This window comes from Lissotriton helveticus, chromosome 7, assembly GCF_964261635.1.
Source record: "Lissotriton helveticus chromosome 7, aLisHel1.1, whole genome shotgun sequence".
Lineage (NCBI taxonomy): Eukaryota > Metazoa > Chordata > Amphibia > Caudata > Salamandridae > Lissotriton > Lissotriton helveticus.
The window spans coordinates 534,927,089-534,951,323 of record NC_136068.1 but is presented as its reverse complement, the minus strand read 5'-3'; the positions used below and the strand labels follow the sequence as shown (position 1 = coordinate 534,951,323).

The 24,235-nt window shown below is 42.7% G+C and overlaps 1 protein-coding gene across 1 annotated transcript in view; it reads left to right on the top strand.

The window, feature by feature from the left end:
* Positions 1-13,996, top strand: part of LOC144769151 (transmembrane protease serine 9-like) — a 1,211,004-nt gene extending 1,197,008 nt beyond the window's left edge. The window contains exon 21 of the mRNA XM_078653156.1: positions 10,611-13,996. Within this exon, the coding sequence (XP_078509282.1) occupies positions 10,611-10,919 (309 nt within the window). The 3' untranslated portion in view covers positions 10,920-13,996. The remainder of the gene's footprint in view (positions 1-10,610) is intronic.
* The last annotated feature ends 10,239 nt before the right edge of the window (positions 13,997-24,235 follow it).

Sequence of the window (24,235 nt, the reverse complement as noted above, 5' to 3'; positions counted from 1 at the left end):
CATGGGTACATTATCACAGCCTGGAATGTTGCCGGTCTAAGGAGCAAACAGGATTGACCAGTATGGCAGGATTTTATTACTAGTGTCCTTGATATAATTTGCCTACAAGAGACCTGGTGCACTGAACCGGTATATGTAGAATGGTTCATATTGACTCCAGGCAGTGCCCTTGTCAGCTGGTAGAGCCAAAGGGGGCTTCTGACCCTTATTTCAAAAAAGTCATCCACCATTGTTGTTGAAAGAACTATTACTATAGGAACAAACTCCCAGATTTTATGATTACACTGCAAAGGCTGTAGGGATGTGGTCATGGTCAATTATTACAATAACGTGTTCGACTCAACTCGCAGCAATATTGTACTATAGTTAGACACTGGGCTTGATACATTGTTAAGTACCATTAAGGCTAATACTGTTATAATTTGGGTGGGGGACTTTAATATTCAATCTTGTCCATTGTCGATGACCACGGTCTGTGGGAACACGAATGGTGAGGACGATGAAAGTGTGCTTTTCACACATAATGATTATGGAGGAGCTCTAAATTTATTGATTGTTAAATATGACCTTGATTTGCTACAGTGTGCATGGGATACCAATGGCCAAACAAGGTAAGGGAACCTGCCCTGTACAATCTAATAAAAGGCCTCAACGAGGTCCACTATATTCTAAATCGTACCCAGAACCCATGAAGGACACTTCAGAAATCCATAAGATCTAATTTATCAGCGTAGTTTTTTATTTTAGAGTTCATTTTTCTTATAGATGAGCTGAGACAATTCAATAATAAATATATACACAAATATAAAGAAGAGAGCAACAGAACAAAGTTAATAGTGGTTCTAACTCCACACAAACATAACAACTACAACCATACTACGACATTCATACATCACACAGCACTATGCAGAGATGGTTCTTGATGGAGTGGAAACCGATGGTTAGGAATCCGGATTGGTTCGAAGGGTTCCAAGATAGGAACAAACGCCAACGCGCGTTTCGGTGTGTGGCCCCATCCGGGGCTACACCTTCATCAGGGCAGAATGTGGTGGAGCGGAGAGAACCACAAGGTAGGTAAATACTCTGTAATAATAAAAATGACATCCAGGTAGCCCAACAATAGAAACTAGGCCAACAATGAAACAAACTAAAGCAGCAACATACCCACATATATAAATTTCAAACAACCACAAAAATGATAATAACAAACTGTGAAACGGTGCAAAACACAGCAAAAACATATAACATCCTATCATTTGGGATAGGTTGTAGCTTCTAATCCTATGAGTTACCTGGAATAACAGGGCTAAACTAGCTTCAGGTGGACAAATTTTCCAGTCAGCGATGGTTAGTTTTTGTTAGGTCCGGATATATCAAGGCGTGTATATTAAGGGACAATCAATACTGGTAATTGAGGACAGAGCTGGATCTGCTGCAGACGACGGTGAAATAAGATAAAAAGTTCCCTAAAGACAGAAGAAAGAAAATTAAGGAGTAAGATATTAGGTAACACGGGGTAACGTTACCCCGTGTTACCTAATATCTTACTCCTTATTTTGTTATTATCATTTTTGTGGTTGTTTGAAATTTATATATGTGGGTATGTTGCTGCTTTAGTTTGTTTCATTGTTGGCCTAGTTTCTATTGTTGGGCTATCTGGATGTCATTTTTATTAAGTACCATATATCTATGTGCCCCGAACCCTTGTAAGGATATGTTCTAAAATCATGTTTTTAATATATTGTCTTATACAGAGTATTTACCTACCTTGTGGTTCTCCCCGCTCCACCACACTCTGCCCTGATGAAGGTGTAGCCCCGGATGGGGCCACACACCGAAACTCGCGTTGGCGTTTGTTCCTATCTTGGAACCCTTCGAACCAATCCGGATTCCTAACCATCGGTTTCCACTCCATCAAGAACCATCTCTGCATAGTGCTGTGTGATGTATGAATGTCGTAGTATGGTTGTAGTTGTTATGTTTGTGTGGAGTTAGACCCACTATTAACTTTGTTCTGTTGCTCTCTACTTTATATTTGTGTATATATTTATTATTGAATTGTCTCAGCTCATCTATAAGAAAAATGAACTCTAAAATAAAAAACTACGCTGATAAATTAGATCTTATGGATTTCTGAAGTGTCCTTCATGGGTTCTGGGTACGATTTAAAATATAGTGGACCTCGGTGAGGCCTTTTATTAGATTGTACAGGGCAGGTTCCCTTACCTTGTTTGATCTTTACTTTCCCCGTCTACCTGCCTTATATTGATGTGGGGTCCCCCTCTGGTTTGGGATACCAATGGCGCCTGATACCAACATTTATTGTCAGAAATACTGCTTCTATTATTGACCATATGCTAATTTCAGCTAGCTGTAACCATCTGTGTTCTACTCCATGGAACACTGAGCAGGTATTGAGTGACCATAACTGTATTTCTATGTCGACTTTAGTCTGGGGACTAAAAATGGTAGCAAATCAAGATTTCATTAATAGTATTGCTCATTTTAGGCCTAAAGGGACACATATTAAATGGGTTGGTGTGGAACCGGAAAAAGTCCTATATGATTTTGTTACCAAATGTTACCAGGCTCTATGTCAACTTGAACAAGCTTTGGGCAATAAACCTAGAAACACTTTAATTATTAAAAACTTATGTCTTAATTATAAATTGGCTCTCAAGGCAAGGAGAAACAAGCTTCAAGAGCTAGCGTGGGACAAGCAGATACAGCGAATGGCAAGTTATTTTGGGAAACTGTTAACTCGCCGTTTCTAAAGAGTGATTCATTCCCAGAATTACTCTCTCATGGTAATTGTGACGCGTGGGTGAGACACTTTTCTAGTATTTTTAATCCATTTGATCCTGATGTATTTGGGTCGCTAAGTATAGAAGGAAGTAAATGGTGGGTGAAGCCCCTAGATATCACCATCGATGAAGTTCATGACGGATTGACTGGAAGTAGGGGTGGTAAAGCACCAGGCCCAGACAGGGTCCCCATTGATGTTTACGAAACCGAAATAGATCCATGGTGTCCTAATTTAACTAGAGTTTTTAACTCAGCAGTGACGGAGTATATACCCCCGTCATGGGGTTATTCTGTAATAATCCCTATTTTAAAAAAAGGCATTAAATCGGAAGCTAAAAATTACCGTCCCATTTCGCTTCTGGATTCATCAGTTAAAGTGATGAGCAGAATTCTATTGGTGAGACTTTAAAATTGGGCCAATAAAAATGAGATGCTCTCACCAGTTCAATATGGTTTCAGAAAAGGGCTGGGAACCCTTGAGCAATGTATCAACTTAGAAGTAATGATAGGCAAATATACACACGCTAAACAGGGAAGATTATACCTGTGTTTTGCAGATTTTAGCAGTGCGTTTTACCATTCTATTTTGTGGCCAACCATGCTCAATCTTGGGGTCCCTAAACCAATAATTTTCTTCCTTGCAAGGCTGTATGAAAAGCTTTTGTGCAAGGTGCGATATAGACAGCGTGAAGAGTGTACACCACACTTTGAGGTTAAAAGAGGTATCCGCCAGGGCTGCGTCTTGGCACCATTTCTTTTTTTCTCTAATTATAAATGAAGTTGACAAAGCCCTTCGGTCGGTACAGGCAGATGCCCTCAGGATCGTTGGCCAAGGACCTGGGTAGAGCTGTAGTTATAGTAGTTAATGTAGTCGAGCCTATGAACAACTTGGATATGACTCCAACATCCCTTTCCCAGACAGCAAATGTAATTTTGAGTCGGATTTCGATTCAAAACCATTACATATTTGTGGATGACATTTCCAAAGTTGCCGCCATGGAGTGCAACCAGCAATAAGGATGATCTTGTCAGCCAAAAAGAGGCAAGGGGCATCTATCAGATTTGTCCACCATAACCCATATGGTCAGTAACAGAGGAAAAAAGATGAAGTTTTGAAAGCAGGAGAAGGTGGACATTGGTAAACAACCCCATCATGAGCACTTCCATTACAAAACACAATATTTGAAATTGGCATTGATATGCCCTATTCATCTATTTAATCAATATATTTGAAGAAGAAGGATCTATAAGAGGCATTTCACAAGGCATCTTCATTTTCTTCAGACAGATGGGTATTATAACTACTGAATGTGAGCACTGATACCCTCTCAGATGCCCTACTCTTCTACATAGGCCTATGGCACAAAGGTTGTGCCTCTCTGGTTCGCTCTGGTTGTGAATCTCTAAACATTATTTCTGGAGATAGGACAATACTGTTTTCAAAACTCTGTAGATTGTAGAATTATTCAAGTTTTTCTCATTTCTGGATGGAAAAAAACGAAACCCATAACATTAATCTAATCATCAGAGAAACTGTGAATTGAGTCAATAGTGTGTTTCAAAATAGTGTACCTCAGCACCGGCTTGCGGACAATATCAGTGTTCTTTGAAGTAACAGAGGTGTATTTGTACATATGCCCCATCTCCTGAACTGCCTTTAAAGCACTCAAAAACTTTGGCCCCAACTTCAAGATGTACGGTTCTAGCAGGGGAGAACTCGGCACTCCTGAGACGCAGTAGTACTGTGCGGTACGCACTGCCTGAACAGTTCAGGTCAAGTCAATAAATCTTTATTCGGCCAATGTAGACCATAAAAGCACATTAATATTATTATTATTTTTTAAATCAAAATGAATATATTGTTCTCTAGCAGTGCAATTATGAGTTAAAACACAGAGATTGGTAAGTAAATGCAGGAGATGTATTTTCTAGCTGAAAATCTAGCTGAAATTCTGCATGAAACAGCTTTACTATCTGCTTTGAACGTTTGGTAGAAGTTGTGCAGCAGAGCTTTTGCCAGGGAGGAGGGCGGAGACTGGTGAGAGTGAAGTCGGGAATAAGAAGAAGAAGACTCCTAGCATTGGGGAGCATTGCATACCCTCCTTATCATAGAAGGGTGTCAGACAGGTACCAAGGGCCTAGGCCAGGCTTCTCTTGCAGCTCAAACTTACAGCCATTTTACCAGCTGTTTTTCTGATGTTGCTGTACTGGGGAAATCTGGGTGCAGGAGAACAGTGGACCACTTGTGATCCGGCAGAGTGGTTTCACCTACGGATACCACTCTGCCTACCTCGAAATTTGGCTATATATGAGGAATCCAAATCTAAAGGTTCAGTATTAAAATCTCACACAGTATTTAAAGTTCAAATCTGTGAAAAGAAACCAGGCACTGTGGGGTCATTTCGGAATTTCTTCTGACATGAGAGTAAAACTGGATTTGAAACAATTGGATAGGAGATTTAAAGATTTATGGACACTAAATACCGAATTGCTTCCTAGCTTACTTGGGTTGTTCAGTGATCACCTTCCCCACCAGTAATTCAGAAGGAAGAAATCAATGTATTTTCTTTCCTGGGCAATGAACCCTATTAGGTACTATTAGGAATTAATTAATTGACAAGATGATTTCCTGCGTACAGTACGGTTTCCCCTCAAATGGAATACATTTTCATGGGAAAGATTCTATTGCCTCTTGTTTCTTGTAATCTGAAGTTTAAAGATAAGCCATGCTGCTGAAAACTGAGTGTTATGGCCACAAGACTAATCAGGTTCTGTTGAATCTAATTTTTTAACTGCTGGAGACCTCAGGGTATGCACAGACGTGGGTCCCTTGCTCACTTTGCCACTGGATTCAAGATAGCCTGGCTGATGAGGGTCATGAACCCGAAACCTGTCCCAGGATGCTTGTTTCCGGTCCAGGGAAGACATGTCTTGGCAGTTTGGGCTGGACTGTTCCCATGAGGCACAGGGTCAGACTGATATGCGTATGGTCATGTCTGAACTGGGGAGGCGGAGTGAGCTAAAGAATGATGATGGATTAAACCCAGATCAGTTGACTGGGGGTGAGTGCTTGCAATGTTCAACACTCCGTCCATCATCCCCTTTGGTTTTGCTTTAACTGAGAAAGATGCCATCAGGGCATCGGAGAGGTATCCAGGACACAATTTAGCATTAATTCATCTGGGTATTTCATCATCACTAAAGGTTCTGAGGAAGCAGTACTGCAGTCAATACCACAGCATGCCGGTCTTAGACTTGTATGGCATTTGCTAGATCCAACCACATTTTTTGATGGTTTAGTCGTCTAATTTGGATTTTTACCTGGTTTGTTTGGCTGAGGTTCCTTTAGAGGAAAATCTGTGCATTCATTTTAGAACATTATACAATGTAATAAAGGACCAGTTACGTAAGACATTCGCCAGCCCAGTACGTTCACCCATTAATTGGTTTGATAGATCCTGTTCCCATGCGAATAGAGATCTGAGACTTATTTTGTCAGTCAAACCCAGAAATCATAGTGCCGTGGATTGGGCATGTTATAAAAAGGGCTGGGGGATCAGCAAGCATGACATTCAAAGAGCTAACTGGGATCAATTGACTAGCCAGCTTCCCTTAAGAATGCATGTGAATTGTGGAGAGTGGTCAGCGAACTTCAAGTACAAAAGTATACTCTTACTTTAATTAGGAGTCACATTACGGGGGGACCAGTAGGTAGCCCATTTTAATAACAGTTATTATAGTACCTCTGATGCCACTTGTGAGAAGTTGGCCTGGTATATGCTATCCACTAATTAAAGTAGGCACATTGCACCAGTCCAAACAACCCTTATGGGGATTAAAGACGTCAAAGATAACCGTAGAAAGCTATCCAAGTGGTAGCTGTGGAGAGCAGCCATTAGGTTTAGTCCAGGAGTGCAAAGCAGCTTGTTTTACCAGAATGCAACCTTACGGTATTGGTTAAATGAAAGGAGCACCACCCAGTAGTTATAAAAAAATGTATTTATTAATATAGCACTCTCTAGTAGGGTAAAGTATCTTCTACATGAAGATAATCACAAAGCACACAATACAGGAGCACAGAAACAATCATAAGTAGCTCTAATCCACAGTGGGCTCCAGGGGGAGACCAAACCTTATACTAAAACAGTGGTTTAAGAACCACAACTCGAGTCAAGACAGTGTCAAGAGGATGTAGAATCACTGGGACCCCAAGGAACCACCCACGGTGAGTAGGTAGGGACCCCACGGAAGACAGGTGCAGTGTGGGAACACAACTGTGTGCTCCGTACAAGTAAGGTGTGAGGGCAAGCCTGGAGTAACGAGGGGAGCCCAAGAAAAGCAAAGTTGACCCTCAATTTGACCCACATACCGGAGGCACAGGAGTCACGAGAGGACCTCAAGCGATTTCACCAAACGACAGCCTATGAAGCACTTGGTGGAAGGAGGTCAAAGATCTTGGTAGGAAATGGTGCCAGAGGTTGGGGCTACTCGGAGCCCAATGCACTTGTTCGGGAAACGCCAGCAAGCATATGCACCTCTAAATGTACGCGGTGCACAAGGTTTCAAGTATTGCAGCAGCCACGAGGGATTATGATCTCAAACATGGTGAGAGGATAGCTCAGACCTTGAGGGACGTAGAAACCTACCTCTTGTGTTGCTGAAGCCTTCATAGTCCATAGGAACACAGAGTCTACAGACCAGACAGCAGTTTTATGTGGCTTGCAAATGCAGGGGAGTGACTCCTTCACTCCAAAGTTTTCTTCAGTTGTTCTTGATGCCACACAGGTCCTGCACAGAGCCTATATGGTGCACAGGCGCAGATGATTCCACATACTGAGTGGGAGACGAAGTCGGGTCCAAACGAAGTCCAGAGTGTCCAGACGGTCGAAGCTCAGTGGTTTCTGGTTCAAAATCTTGTCCATGTTGAATCTAGGGTCCTACAGCCAGGTAAGCCCTTATATACCCATGGAGGGGGTTGGCAAGGTTCAGGGCACTCTCCAAGAGGCAGGGCTGGACAGTGGGGAGGTTATTCCCATGTCCTTTGTCCAGTTTCGCACCAGAGCTGGAGCCAACGTCTCCCAAAACTGGTTTGAACTGGATTATGCATAGGGCCACTAGATGTGCCCCTCATGCAGACTTTCAATCGCTGGCAAGCGCAGCCTCAATACACTAAATCCTGTCTATAAAATGGTAATTTAACAATAGCTTTTGACGTTACTTTCTCTCATATACATCACATTATAAAATGTAAAAAATAAATACATAAATGTAAATGTATTAAACTAAGATGCTGTAACTGCCTACATTGCACACACCAATAAAATCACTATAAGAAAAAGTGTAAATACACCAGATCCATATACACCGAAGACTACACATATAAACATTGCAATTGAAATATAAAAAAAGACATCTCACATTAACACTACATCTTACCAACTTATTGACACACCATGAAACACACACACACACAACATCTGTAGTTTGTGCCTGACTTCACTGTGTCTCACAACACAAGGGGATGAGGACAGAATAAAGAATGTGAGCTTGATTTGATCTATGCGCCCCCAGTACTAATGTTTATCACATGTCTATTGTTTTCTTTAAGGGATGCCTGCCTAACTACTCTTTTCAATTTGCATTTCTAAATAGTGAAGTTGGAGATCTGCGTTTGGCACATTCATGTCTAGAATAAATCAGTAAAGTTGCAAGCAGTACTGTTATGGTCATATTTTGTAGCTTTACATGATCCCAACCCTTCATGTGGGGACATGCGTTCCTATTATTTACTAGCCTATTGCTGAAGAGCATTTAGGTGGAGATGTATGCCTAAGCATAAGAGTAAGTCTATGTATAAAGACCTTTCTATCTGTTGGTTTACTGTTGTGAATTGGGCCCTTTGTGTGAGAGCCCTTTATCAAACCAACAGTAATCACATGTAGGTGCAGCTCATGGCTTCCAAAGCCTTGATTGTTCAAATGTTGTGTACCTCCTTGTCATGTATGATACCGTTTATCTTTCATTTCATCTTAGGATCTCTTATGTGGCTCAGTAGCACATGCCTTGCCCATTCAATCAAAGGTTTAGCATTTTATCCTGGGGGTTTAATTAAATCTCGGTGAGGCAAACCTTTTGGACCCCTTTCTTCTTAGGGCTAGAACATGTCCCCAGTCTATAGAAACATGCAACCTTGACCGGTTTACAATGCTGGACACTTTCTCACTAAGTGTGATTATATGTGTTGGGCACTTATAAATGTAATGTCATCACTATGTATCATGAAACAATGTGGATGTTGTGCAGACATGGCATGTAATGTGATGTTTGTGTAATTAGTTTTGTATACATTTGTCATATATGTTTATTGCACAACACTGAGTTTCCTTTTTGTATATGCAATGTTCTCCATCTCATGTAAAGTGATGATGCATAGATCCATATAAAAGAGATGTGAGCCCAGTGGTCAAGGAAAAGTATTAAAAAAATGAATATGAAGTCTTAATTGACAAGCATGGATACGATTAATCGGCGTATCTTGCCAGAAATTAGATTGAGATTTATGGTATGGGGTACATTCTTTTTTATTAGATGATTTCACTCCTCATTGTGATAGATGCATGCCATTTAGGAGCGCCGCACCATTTCCAAAATGCAGGGATGCACCATTTTTACTAGAATACAGTGCACCCCTGTGTTTTCCCTAGTGCTGGCACTAAAAAAAGCAACCTAGCGCCAACACAGACACCTTTGCGCCCTAGTGCAAGGGTGCCTGCAATGCAGGGATGATTGTTTATGTGCCGGAAGTGACTCCTTCCTGCAGATAAAAAATCTTTAAAGGCAATTTGCTCATTCTGCAGCACACATAGAAAGAGCAAAAACTAGACGAAATAAAAGTATATCTCCTCGTTGTGCCTCTTAAACGACTCCTTTTGAAAGGCGTTAGTTTTTGTCACTGCCTCATATTTACAGATATTTGTAAGCCTGTGGCAGCGTCAAAAAGCAATGGGTGTAGCAGCGGAACGTCCACAGCAACAACCATTGCACGCCATTTTCATGCAGATACCTGTGTGAAAGGGGATGATATTTACAAAGCGGTGTCAAGCCACACAAAGTGGCTTAGCGCCACTTTGAAAATATGGGGCAGGGCACGGCACACCCGGAACATCAGAAAAAGTGATGTTCCATTTGCTCAATCTCCTTGTAAATATGCCCGACGGTGAGGCTACAAATATTAAGAGGCAATGGAGAGTGTGAGGAGGTGGTGGAGCGGGTCATGCATGCCTGGCACTAACAAGCAAAGTTGTGCAGCAGCTTCTGGTTCCACCACTATGAATGAGGGATACCTACACACTGAGGATTGTAAAGAGTGAGGACATGAGAGTACTCAAATGTAAGCTTAGTTTATTTTTTTTAATATTAATGTGCATGCACAAATGGAAGAGCATTGCCAACAGATAAGCTTAACAGATTATCGTTCATTGAATTATTGACGGTTTGCACAGTACTTTCTTACTTACCAGCTTTAAATCTTAAAGGTTTGCTTTATAAACACTTTGAATCTCCTTAACCACGGGATAGATAATTCAAATATTATGATTTTTCACCCAAGACAAAGTTTTCTACGGTTGTCATCTTTGTAAACCTTTTTAAAGTTGCAACATTTGTCATATTTGCAAAATTGTGTAGGCAAAATTATGATTTTGCAGATGGTTCGTGCATATCCTGGTTTGGCTTGCATTATATATGAAATAGTAAAAGTACATAGATGAGCATATTGCTGACTCCCCTTTTTTCTGATGTTACAGAGGGACACCGGTGGCCCACTAGTCTGCCAATATAACAATGCGTGGTTGCTAGCTGGAGTTGTGAGCTACCGAGATGGATGTGGACAGAGTAACCGCCCAGGGATTTACACCCTCGTCCCAGCCTACACACAATGGATCATACAAAATGTACCGAACTCTTGGAGCAACGTGGTGAACGCTCAATTTCCAAATGCTTTGACTACAAAGGAACCCATTCCAACTGGTGCCGCCCCAAAATCTTCCTCCTCTGTCCTCCTCATCTTCTGGGTGGCATTCCTTCTCCTCGTCAGAGGATCCATTTATGTTTAGTGTCTTAATGCACTCACCACAGAAAGTTAAGAGCATGCTTAGGTATACACATCCACTCTTTCCTCAAACCCCCTACATGTGTTCTGGAATTCTAGGTTATAATGAAGAAGTGCATCTTCACAATAGTACATCAGCACTGTGAATGTTGGCTCAGGTGAACCTTCCTCCTTCTTTGCGAAGGGGATCTCTTTAGGAATACTCTTGTGCTTTGGACCACTTCAGTTGGTCACTACTGACATTCCTGCTCCTATAGACATTTGAGTTCCAGGCCCTTCATGCAGCACCTTCCACACACAGTCATATTGACCCCTATTGGCCTGAAGCATAACGCGTTTTTCCTTGTGTGAATTAACACCAGAAATGTAACGGAACTAAGGGGCATATTACCAACAACTAGCGATAATTATCGCTATGTTGGCTTAGCGGCAATAATTTTATCGCCATGTTGCGTTGATTTTTATCGCTTAGGAGCCTTGCTATTATCATGGTTTATCTCCTAAGCGATAAAAATCGGCCGAAATGCATTATTATCGCTGTAAAGTCAGCGATATTCATGCATTACCGAGCGAATGCTCTTAGCCATGTTATCCACCTCCCATTGGATAACATGGCTAAGAACTTCTCAGGGCAGGTGTTAGCTGTTGGAGATATTCGCGCTTAACGCGAATATCTCCAAAAGTTGGTAATAGGAGATAGCGATGTTAGCGACTGTTTCCAGTCGCTAACATCTTGGCACGCCCACTTTGCATGTCATTAGTGATAAATATCTCTGACATGCAAAGCGAGGCCCAAGATGGTCGCTATCTCCTAATAGCTGTCGCTAACTGGTGTTATCGACAGCTAGGTAATAGGGAGATAATTTTATCTCCGCTTTCTTGGCTTTTAAAGCCAAAAAAGCGGAGATAAATCCCTTGATAATATGCCCCAAAGATACTTTAATTAACAAAGCTACCTTCGTGAATGCAGCACCTCGCATTCTCATGAACCCTTATCTGAAATTAGAGGCTCGTTAATTTCTATACATTCGCCTGAGCTGCTTTAGATCAATAGGACATGTCAACAGGCGAGTGATTCTTCCAGCAGGATTCCCAGCACGGGTTTTCTAGAGTGGAGATGTATAGCCAGCTCAGCTATTACCACTGAGATCTCACTGAGAAAGACCTGAAATGAGGACACTGGTGCAATCGCCTGAAGACATATCCCTGCTGTCATTTAAACTGCTTTATTGAAATCAAATGTGCACCGTGACATTCCTGCACCTCTATAAGTATTTATATGGGGCCATAGACTGTAAACCTAGCTGTAAAGCAATAGAGCGCTGTGCAGAGATCCGGGTAAACAAGAGGAGGATATGTCTTCTACACAGGGTAGCAGAAGTTTCCCAGGGAGGCAAACCTAAAAATGGGGTGTCCCTTCAGAGTTGGTACTAGAAACCAGGGATAAGTGTTGCCTAAAGAGAAGGATCTTCATTTCCTTCCTTCCTTCCTTCCTCCCTCAACTCTGGTTAACACATGCAGGCAATATCCAGTATGACCGTCCCAAAACAAGCCTAACTGAGAGACATTTCCCTCTTATTGGCCTGATAAATGTGTAATGAATGGTATTGCCTCTTGCAATCCTTTCTTAAGCAGAATGCTGAAGATTCACAATAGATCTCAATTGGGTTTTTACCTTAACAGTCTAAACATTCCCACAGCAGCAACACCTTCTACAGAAAGGGGCATTCATTATCTCTCCAAACCATTACAGAAAGAAACACTCCTCTCAAGGCTGGAAATTACAACTCCAATTTAAGTGTGCCCTGTTGCAAGTCAGTCAATCTAGATCAGTGGTTCTTAACCTTTTGACTTCTGTGGACCCCCACTGAATCACTGCTGGAAGCAGGGGACCCTGACTTCAGCAATTTCTATAATCTGAACCATACAACAATATACAAAAATGCAGAAACAAGTCCACATCAGGCAGGTACATATTTTACTTCATTCACAAACAAAAATTATATATTAAAAGTGAAAGATTAATTTTAATCAGAACGTTGAAACTTTTCAAAATGTGGTTTTATTTCTAAAAAACGAAGCAATATGCTAGACTCCAGCATGTCACTTTGCCGTTTTTGGCCCTAATGCAGGCTCTCTTTTTGTCAGATCATAAAGGTGCTTGAATTGAGGCCACCATTCATCCATACTATATTCTGTTTGATGTACTAGTATTGCTTTTGCGAATCAAGCTTAGAATACCTAGTTAAATGTAGTCTACAATGTCACAGTCCTTCACATTTACATGAGCTTTAAAAAAATTCTACTTTACAACATTGCTTTTTCTTGTACATATACTTTATTAATCTGCTTATATGATTTAATATTCTAAGCAGACACTGACCCCATATGTAGGTGAGGGTCCGAAGAACCCAGGCTAAGAACCACTGTCCTATATGTACCTGCACTCCTCATCATGAGTGTTAGTGGTTTTAGCCACATACACTTGTCCTTACCTCACTCCCTGGCCTTCCCACATGCGTCCATAATATTTAACATGTCTTGCCCCTCCAGCAATACTCCACTTCAAAAAGCCCCATCTATCCAGCGCTAACGCATTCCCTGTCTAAACAAGTGAAGTTCACAAGTAGCTGAGCTCTGTAGCACAACTAGAGACAACAGTTTCTGCAAAAACAATATTGTTTCACAGCGCTGTATGTGTCCCAATTTCTGCAGTGTCTGCCCTAGAGCTTGTGCCTGGTTAGTGTATGTGCCCTACAGCAAGAAGCTGAAAATCTAAGTTTCCAGATCACATGTACCAGTTTCTGCAAGACACGAACCCCTTATTCTCATCCTTTCTCCACAGGCAGTACCTACTTGCTCAATATCTTTAATCTTTCCTACCACATAACCAATCTCCAAAAATCACAAGGAAAGGATGCAAAGCCATATAATTATTAAATGATTTATGTTTTCCCTATGATGATTTTGCTTTTCTTTTGCACCCTGTAAAATGCTGTGCATATAATCATTGTTAGCCCTGTTTGAGCCTTGTCTGTACCAGAGAATACTTCTAAATAAACTATAACGACACTGGTATCATTTTTGCTTCGTTTGTGTATCGATCCTCCACGATGTCTACCGTGTGATACATATTTTCATCCAAAGACATTTGTGAATTATTATTCCATCATCATCATCATCAAAAATCTTTATTTCGGCTAGATTGCCATAAAAGATAACACACAAAGGTGATACAAATAAAAAAGCAATTACATCCCTAACAATCAGTCAACAGAGCTAAAAATAGATTCATTAAAACTTTTAAAAAAGTACTAGGAAATAGTTTAGAAATTGATGATATTTAAAAATTATGCAGCTAGTCAACAATCAAAAGGGCAGAAACTGAAGTCAGTCCAGTGAGGAATAAAAGTGGTTAAGAAAGAGAATAATTACAATGTAATAGTAATAAAATTGTACAGTTAGTCTACAACCCTGGGTAGCAAGCGTCTTCTCTTATACCAGAAGGTTTCCAGGCATTTTGCTACCGCAAAGACTATCATACTGGAAAGGTCAGTTTTGAGGACCCTGTATGCCTGCACGCAGTGAGTAAAACCTAGGTTTCTGCAGGCAGGGACTATCCACTACCTTCTCGCCTGCCCATAAGTTTGACAAAAGAACAGTATGTGCAACTCAGTTTCCTGGTCATGGTTGCACCCGGGGCAGTGACTCAGGGAGGGGTCGGTCCACTTGCTGGTGAAGGCACGGATTGGCAGACTTCCGTACCTCCACTGTAAGTACAGTTTCCTGGTATTAGATGGGAATACAACATCTAAGATACCCTCCAGCTTATAAATGTCCTTGATCCTTAAAAAGGAGTCAGTCAGGGTACCCGACTGTGCGGCCCGTCTCTGTGCCACAATTTTGCTTTCTCGGTAGAGTGAGAGTAACTGTTTCCTTGAAACCGTGGAACAGGCGGTCGCAGGGGGTATTCCACGGGTCGGGTAATCCAAGGCACACAAGCTCTTTTTTTATATGTTGGAACCAGGGAATGTTCCCTACAATCGGGTAATTTAGCATTTCCTGAAGCTCAGAACTATAACTTGCCAACTCGAGGGTGGTCCAGACTCTGCGCCAAAAGGTTAGAGGCCTAACTCCCATATCTTCATCAAGAGGCCTTAGTTCCAAATCTAGCCTCATTGGCAAAAGAGGGTACTAGGGGGGAGAAGTAAAAGCTGCCTGATGAATTTATTCTCCGTTACCACTAACTTGCGGTTACACGTATGGCCCCAGAGTTCGCTACCATACATGACCGCTCCCCTAGCCTGGACTCTATATATTTCTAGCGGGGGACCGATAGCCTTGATGGTAGATTTATTTTTATTTACAAGGGCAATTACGCCTCCCACCATTTGAGACAATTTGAGTTGAATTTTAGTTTGATGATGGCACCAGGACATGTGCTCATTTAAAGTCACCCCTAAATATTCAAAAGTGTGGACTCTCTCTAGCCTGTTTCCACCAATAGAAGGGTTGGGGCGAGTTTTAGAGGGAGGATTAAAAATCATGTATTTGGTCTTGAGAGCATTGATCCCAAGGCCATGGGTTCCACAAAAATCCTCAAACCCCTTCAGAATTCGTTGAATCCCCATAGGGGTCTTAGACAGAAGCAGGGTGTCGTCGGCGAACATAATCGCCGGCACCCTGCTTCCAGCCAATCTGGGGACGTCACTGTCCACAACCCTATTTAGATGAGAGATTACCCCGTTGACATAAAGGCAGAACAGGGTCGGTGCAAGCACACAACCCTGTCAATGGGGAATCTATGGGATAGAGAACCGTCCCGGCCACATCTGACCTGCGCATAGTTGTTTGTATGCAGGTGGATAATCATGTCTAGGAGGTACCAAGGTACCCCCATATTGGACAGAACAGACCAAAGTTTTCTCCGGGGGACTAGATCAAATGCCGTCCGTAAATCTACGAAAACGGTGTAGAGGCTGCCACCCTCCATTTTTACCGTTTTCCAATATAAGAGAACCAAGCGAAAAATGTGGTCTATAGTGGAGACTTTTTTTCTGAACCCCGCTTGGAATGGGCTCAGAACCGAGTGTTCAAGCATCCACTCCAAGTACTAGGTACCTCCATGCCCCCCAGTATTGAATTAAAAAGGACCTGTAGATATGGTGCCCATACAATTGGTTTGTGCTTGAACAAGTCTCCGGGGAGCCTGTCCAAGCCCGGAGCTTTCTCTCCTCTCAGTTTATCAATTGCAGCGCCAACCTCCCCAACTGTGAATTCCTCCTGGACCAGTTCAGAACTAAAGCCCCTCACCATATATCCTCTGAGCAATCTGTGTTGTCCAGAGAATATAAAGTACGAAAATGGGCCTCCCACACACTAGGAGCAATATTAGCTTCAACTGCTGGTGTTGGGTCCAGTGTACCACTTTTAACGATCTGCCAAAATTTACGACTATCTCTAGAGTTAAGAGCACCCACCATTTCGGACCAATTTTCATTGTCCCACTCGGTCTTGGCGATCTGAATTTGTTGTCTGTACTCTAGCCTTTTTGCCCTAACTAACATGGTGCTGTGATTTATTATTGTAAATGTACAAAGATCATGCAATCATCCAAGTGCTGTGTGAGTTACAGTTGCACAATGAGTGGAATTCTAGAACCTATTGTTCTACGGAGTGCTCGGTCTAGCCCTGTCCTCCTACTACCAAAGCAATGGTTACTGCCTTGTGATTCTGTGTGGACTACCAAGCCCTTAACGAGGTAACCAAACCCGATGCACATCCAAATCCAAGAGCGGGTGAGCTTGTGGATCGGTTAGGTGCTGCAAAGTAATTTGAGCACCTTGAATCTGACCAGTGGATATTAGCAGATCGCTTTGGCACCATATGCTAAGAAGACAGCATTTTTTACGCCAGAGGCTATATCAGTTTGAGGAGATATTCTTTTGTTTGAAAAATGCTCCTGTTACTTTCCAGTGCCTGGTGAACCATGCTCTTGCAGGGCTGGATCAGTTCTTTGCGACTTACCTAGTTCACATTGCAGTGTTCAGCAACTCATTGCAGGACCACATGAGGCACCTAGAACAGGTTTTCGATAGGATACAAGAGGCAAAACTGATAATCAAGGCGACCAAGTGGGGCACTCCTTTGTATTCTACCTTGGGCATGAGGTGGAAACTGGAATATCTGCAAGTTGGATGCCAAGATTCAGTCTGTGATATTTTGGCAAGTGCCTACTACCAAGACTGAAGTGAGCATATTTGTAGGACTCATCGGGTATTACAAGAAATTTGTGGTGAACTATGGAAGAATAGTTGCCCATTGACTGCTTTGATCTCCAAGAAGCAGCCCAAGAAAGTGATGAGGACTAAGGAGTGTCAGAAAGTACTTGAGGAAATGAAGTAGGGACAATGTACTGCACCTGAGTGAAAGCACCTGACTACAGTCAGCCTTTCATTGTACCGACTGATGCTTCTCACAAAGGAGGTGACGCAGTGATAGGTCAACTTTATGACAAAGGTAGCCTTTATTAGTAGGAGATTATTACCTATAGAAAAGAACTGGGCAGCTATTGAGAAGGAGGGCTTTGCCATAGTGTAGGCCTTGCGCAAGTTTCGCTCTTATTTGTGTGGAACTAAATGTGGGGCGCAAACCGATCATAAGCCACTGAAATGTTTAATAGATATAAAGGGAGAGAATCCCAGATTTCTGCGATGGTCTATTAGACTATGTGGTTGGGTACAGAGCCAAATTGAACCACAGGAATACTAATGGTCTTTCTCACCAGTTTTACCAATCTGAGCACCCAATCTCTCGATGTTAGGGGTTGCTTTGGGGTGTTCCGATCTGCGAGGGGTGTCTGTTGGGATGGAAGATTGCTCCGCAAAGTAATGGGCATGCTCCCCTGACCTGAGGGTCCCAACTGTGCTAAAGCCGATAATGGTTGAGGGATGCAGAATGGAGCCACGTGACAATTCTCACTATGCAGGGTGGGTGCTAGTCTTGGGATGAAAGGGTGTTGACAAATAAATTAGCTGAAATCTCAATGCTTATTCACATCCTAATCTGTCAATGTAATATCTTTTAATGTCACAATTGATACCCTTCATGTGAATGCTACAATTATTATGTTATTCATAAACAAGAAAAATACAACTACAATTCGAGATGCTTACTCAAGATTTATTATTTGATTTAGTCTTCTACTGAGAACGACACATTCTTATAAAATGCATCTGTTAGGGAATCATCCTTTACAACGCAACTGTCACAACGCACTACCATTACAACAAAACTTTTACAACACAGGATCCATTACAACGCATGCCATTACAACGCAGCTGCTATTACAATGCATGCCATTAAACAACGTTAGTATGGGTAAGTATTTAATTTAATTTTAACCCCTACACCATCCAACACTTACCCTACAATTACACCCCCTGGAGTTATAATAGTAATTTTAACCCCTACACTATCCAACACTTACCCTACTATTACGCCCCCCCCTGGAGTTAGAATAGTAATTCTAACCCCTACACTATCCAACACTTACTCTATTATTACATTCCCATTAATTAAAAAGATAATACTTACCCATACTTACGTTGTAATGGCATGCGTTGTAATAGCAGCTACGTTGTAATGGCATGCGTTGTAATGGACCCTGCGTTGTAAAAGTTTTGTTGTAATGGTATGCGTTGAGAAAGTATGCATTGTAACGTCATACATCCCATTTGTTATAAAACAGGTCATGACATACAAATTCATCAGGCGGCGATTTAAGAAGCGATAAAAGCCCATGAACCGAAATTATATTATATCTAGTTCGAATAGGGTTTAAGTGCCGGTGTCTGACCTCGACCAGGGTCAGATTTGGGCATTCAAACAGGACATGCAGTAGGTCTTGCGCTCTGTGGTAAATAAAATATTACCCTGTCATAATTTCTAGGCATAAACATGCATCATGCATTTAAATGAGAGGCAGAATCCGTGATGTCCGAATTAAAGGGCTTTATTCCAATAACTCGAGTTAAGGGAGAATCTGTTCCATCACCTCTAAGGTTCAGGAAGGGTCTTCTAAACATTTATTTACAGAGTACATATTTATAGTACATTCTTGTACATAGGGAGGAGTGCTTCGAGGCAGAGCAAGAGAGAAAAGAAGATAAGAGCATGTGGGCGTGCATGAGGGTGTACACTTGATGAGTCATAGGTGAGTCATAGGTGGGTGGATACATGGAGGGGGGTTGCATGGCAGGCTGGAACTTTGCCCTACTTGTGCGTGCAACTTGATCATGACGTGCAACTGACGTGTAACTGGGGGGAAGCTGACTTTAAGTCTAGTAGAGAAACCTTCAGTGTCAGGGCGACCAGCACGTCTGGTACTATCTGATACTAACTGATATCTTGAGTCGGGGATGTATTATCTGAAGCAAAGGTTGCTCATCACTTAAAGACAGAAAGGGCATACATTTCTTCGTTCATTGCATGGGGGCTGTGAGCTTTCTACAGATGCAATTACTGTAATTTCATTTAAACAGAGACAGAAAAGCTAGGCCCTATCTCTGCAGACGGGTTCTGTTTACCTTCTTCACCGGGCAGGAATGTGATTCTGTACAACAAGCAGATAACTATTTTGCAAAACACTGTCTTGGCACCCTTTGCTGGGCTTCTTTCTCTCTGAGCCAGAAGTATGCGAGGTCAGAGATACGTAACTGTAGCTTTCAGAGTGTCTGAGCCATGAAAAACCCTTAATTTAGAAACGGGCTCAGGCTGAACCACAAAATGGGTTTGTCGTGATTTATTTAAAAGTGCACAATGCAAATACATGGGCCTTAAATGCTAACTTAACATTTCTTACATGGGAGACTTGATGACTGGCATCCTAATGCAGGACGTAAATGCAGAGGCCTTGTGATTCAGGCCACCACGGGAAAAATACATGCATGACATGCACATACATTAAACATAGGGTACACGCAGGGGACATATTGGTCAGGCAAAATATCATTTTCTTCATTCCCTCCTTGTCCCCTACTTTTACCCTTCAGGACGCATCTATATTCATGAGACCGTATAGTTGATCATGCAGCATCATTTGTTCATCTTTGATCCTTTGTACTCGTGGGTGTGGAACACAGGCAGTTGCACACAGGCCGCAAATGGCCGGGCCACACTGCAGACAGAGTTCTTGTTAACTTGCGTATGAATTTACTGTTTTGGACGGGACCTATGAAGAGAAAGAATCCTTTGTTGAAATCTGTATATTGCTCCCAAGCTGTTTCTGTCTGATCGATCTCTGAGGAGTCAGTCTCTCTCCTTTGTCTAACATGCTCTAGTCGTGAATCTCGATGGTAATGGGATGGGGCCAGAAAGACTGGTGGCAGCAGGAACGCTATATAACATGTCCCACCCCAGTCTGGGGGCAGATGTACATAGGCTGTCTGACCGCAAATGAAATAGGTATGGCGTGATGTTTTGAAAGAAGACTGTCCTTTATCGTTAAACTCTACTACATCTTTACACTCGCTGTGTTCCATATGTACTGAGCCTTTCTTTCTAACACATAAATCTCCTTTTGCTGGTAGGACTGAAATAAATGGTGGACCTATATTTTGCATGGGCTGAGCGTTCAGCATTATAAAACTAACAGATGCATTTCCTTGCTCGTACTCTTCATGTTCTAGATCTGTTCCCTTCCTTTGGGGAAATCCGTCTTTGTCTGGAAAACATGCCTTATTCATTACTTTATTCAGGTTTCCATATATCCATTCATCTTGGTATACTATGGTCTTTCTATATAGTGAGGTCATTAAGGCAAACCATGCTCCACACGAACCATTGTGGGAGAACGGTAAAGGGAAGAAGGGCAGAACTCCCTTCGTCTTTTGATAAGGTGGCAGCTGACCACATACCCAGCAATTTGTCGCATTGCTGGTCTGATGAGAACGATGTAACATTCGAATGAAAGTATTGTTACGCAGGGCAAGTCGATATGACAGTTCATGAAGTGGCAGGTCACTGAATGTATGCTCTACAGTGTTATTACGGGAAGAGTGCATATGTGAGGCAATAGGAGGAAAGAAAACATGTAGTATTAAACTTACACATATGATATCGATACACAGAAAAAACAAAATAATCAAAGAAACTATACATCTACTGCGTAATAACTTGCAGTACTTTTCTCTCATTTTGCTCTTCTTACTATTCTCGTATGCGATCTCATACATGCCAGAAATCTAGTCTAACCGATTCACCACCTAGTGGACTTAGACAATTAAACTTCGTCTGACTTACTAGATCGTAACTTAGACCTATACTCTTGCTGTGGAGTCTTTTCTAGCAAAGGCGGCGCAAGCGGCGCAAAGTCTTTAATGTCTTTATTCTTTTCAAAAGTTCCAGATTGTCGAAAGTATCTTTTGCAGTGTTGAGCGTGAAGCCATCCCTTGCGTCCTTCCACTTTGATCGCGGTCCTCGTGGTCAGTAACACCAATTTCGGCGTCTTCCAACGTGGCTCAAGGGGGCTTGATCGATCAAAATTCCGGACAAACACGAAATCACCAGGGACAATGGCGTGTTCCTTGACCTGGGTGTTGTCAGGGAAGGCGGCAGCAACCTGTGAACGACAAGAGAGTAGTGCAGACATCAAGGAAGCCAGGTAATCTGTCAGCATGTTACTGTCAACATCAGTTATTTTCTTAGGCATAGGCGTACCCCACATATTTGGCGGTCTACCGAAAACTACTTCATACGGGGATAGGCCTGTTCTGGAATGAGCTACCATACGCATGTAAAAGAGGGCAACCGGCAAGGCTACCATCCAATCCACGCCTTTTTCTGCACAAATCTTTGCTAGTTTCGTCTTGATTGTCTGATTATGTCTTTCTACAAGGCCTGCTGCTTCAGGGTGTCGTACACAATGGAACTTCCAATTATATCCTAACAGAAGAGACACTTGTTTCATTAATTCAGAGGAAAATGGCTGGCCATTGTCTGAGTAGATGACACGGGGCAATCCATATCTGGGGAAGAACTCACGCACCAATTGCCTGGCAGTTGTCACAGCAGTATAATCTGGAACTGGATATGCTTCTGTCCATCTAGATAGTGCACACACAACTACCAAGACATACTTGTAACCTCTACATCTGTCCATTTGGATGTAATCCATCTGGAGGACCTCAAAAGGGTGTTCAGGAGGATGAAATCTGCCTTGTTCCACCGGAATGCCTTTACCTGGATTGAACTGGCAACAGATCATACATGTTCGTACTTTCTGTTTCGCTGCTGCACGCAGGTGCTTGTTAAACCAGATATTCTGTAAGCTGTCTATCATTGCTTTTTCTCCCAAGTGTGCTGGACTATGTGTTGTGTTTATGATTACTTGTACCATGGAATCTGGAAGAAACCATGTGCCTTTTCCCTTAGTCATCCAACCTTGATCAGTCTGGACCCCTCCTTGTTCAGTCCATTTCTTTATTTCATCTGTAGTGGCATGTGTCTGTATGTCGTGTACATCTTGAGAAGGATCCCTGACTGTCATACTTTTTGTCAGTAATGGTACCTCTGTCCTTGTCGTGTCTGTTGGTGTCTGGGCTGTAAGTTTAGCAGTTCGGTCTGCCAGGTCATTACCCTGGGAAATGGTGTCTGTAACTTTGGTGTGAGCTTTGCATTTCAGGATAGCTATGGCTGTAGGTAAATGTATTGCTTCTAACAGGGCTTGAATAAGCGGGCCGTGCTGAATCTTGGCCCCATGAGAGGTCAAGAAACCTCTCTCCCTCCAAAGTACCCCGAAATCATGAACTACGCCAAAGGCATATTGTGAATCGGTATAAATGTTCACTCTTAAGTACTTAGCTCTTATGCAGGCTTGTGTCAGAGCGATGAGCTCTGCTGCTTGTGCTGACAGTGTGTCTATTCTTTGTGTCTCTATGACTACAGTAGCAGTGGTCACGGCATATGCTGCTACTAACTCTCCTGCACTCGTTCTCATGCATGATCCATCTACATAGAGTGTTAGGTCAGGGTCTGGAAGTGCAATATCTTTCAGGTCTTGTCTTGGTTTTGTCACTATATTCATTACTTCCACACAGTCATGTGGTGGTGCATTTACTGTACTTGAGGGCAAAAGTGTAGCAGGGTTTAGAATATTACATCGTCTGATCTCTATGTGTGGTTGAAATAATGTCAGTTCATATCCTGTCAGTATCGCTATAGTCAAATGTTGTGTCTGTGTCCTGTTTAAGAGAACTTCCACTGCATGTGGTACCTGTACTGTCAGGGGATGTCCAAGCACTATCGAGTCACTTTGTCTTATGGCTAGGGCTGTTTCTGCAACCGATTTCAGGCACGCAGGCAGAGCCTGGGCCACTGGGTCTAGTGTACTAGAAAAATAAGCACATGGCTTGTGTTTTCCTGCTTGATCTTGTGTGAGGACAGATAACGCTGTTCCATCCCGTTCAGTTACGAAAAGCATAAAAGGTTTGCTGTAACATGGAGTCGCTAAAACTGGTGCTTGACATAATGCTCTTCTTAATTCCTCAAATGCCAAGGTATGTTCTTGTGTCCAAGGGAGGACAGTCGAAGACGCTGCCTCCTGTGTTGTCAATTGTATGAGTGGTTTGGCTAGATAGGCATACTGGGGAATCCATTGCCTACAGTATGAAGTGAGGCCAATGAATGCACGTACCTCCAGGAGAAGGCACTAGAGTGGATCACCTCCTTCCTCGCCGGAAGGACACAGAGAGTCCGCCTCCCCCCGTTCAGATCGGAGGCCACCGAAGTCATCTGCGGCGTTCCTCAAGGATCCTCGCTCAGCCCAACTCTCTTCAACGTCTACATGAGCCCCCTCGCAGCCATCTCACGCCAGCACAACCTGAACATCATCTCCTACGCCGACGACACCCAGCTGATCCTCTCCCTCACTAACGACCCCGCCACCGCCAGAGCCAACCTGCACGAAGGGATGACAGACGTAGCCAAATGGATGTCGAACAGCCGCCTGAAACTGAACTCGGACAAGACAGAAGTCCTCATCCTGGGATCCTCACCCTCCGCCTGGGACGACTCCTGGTGGCCCCCCGCCCTGGGCAGCGCACCCAAACCAACAGACCACGCACGCAACCTGGGCTTCATCCTGGACTCCACCCTCTCCATGACCAGACAAGTCAACGCCGTCTCCTCGTCGTGCTTCCACATCCTGCGAATGCTACGCAAGATCTTCCGATGGATCCCCACCGAGACCAGGAAGACGGTCACCCAGGCCCTCGTCACCAGCCGCCTGGACTACGGTAACTCCCTCTACGCAGGAACCAC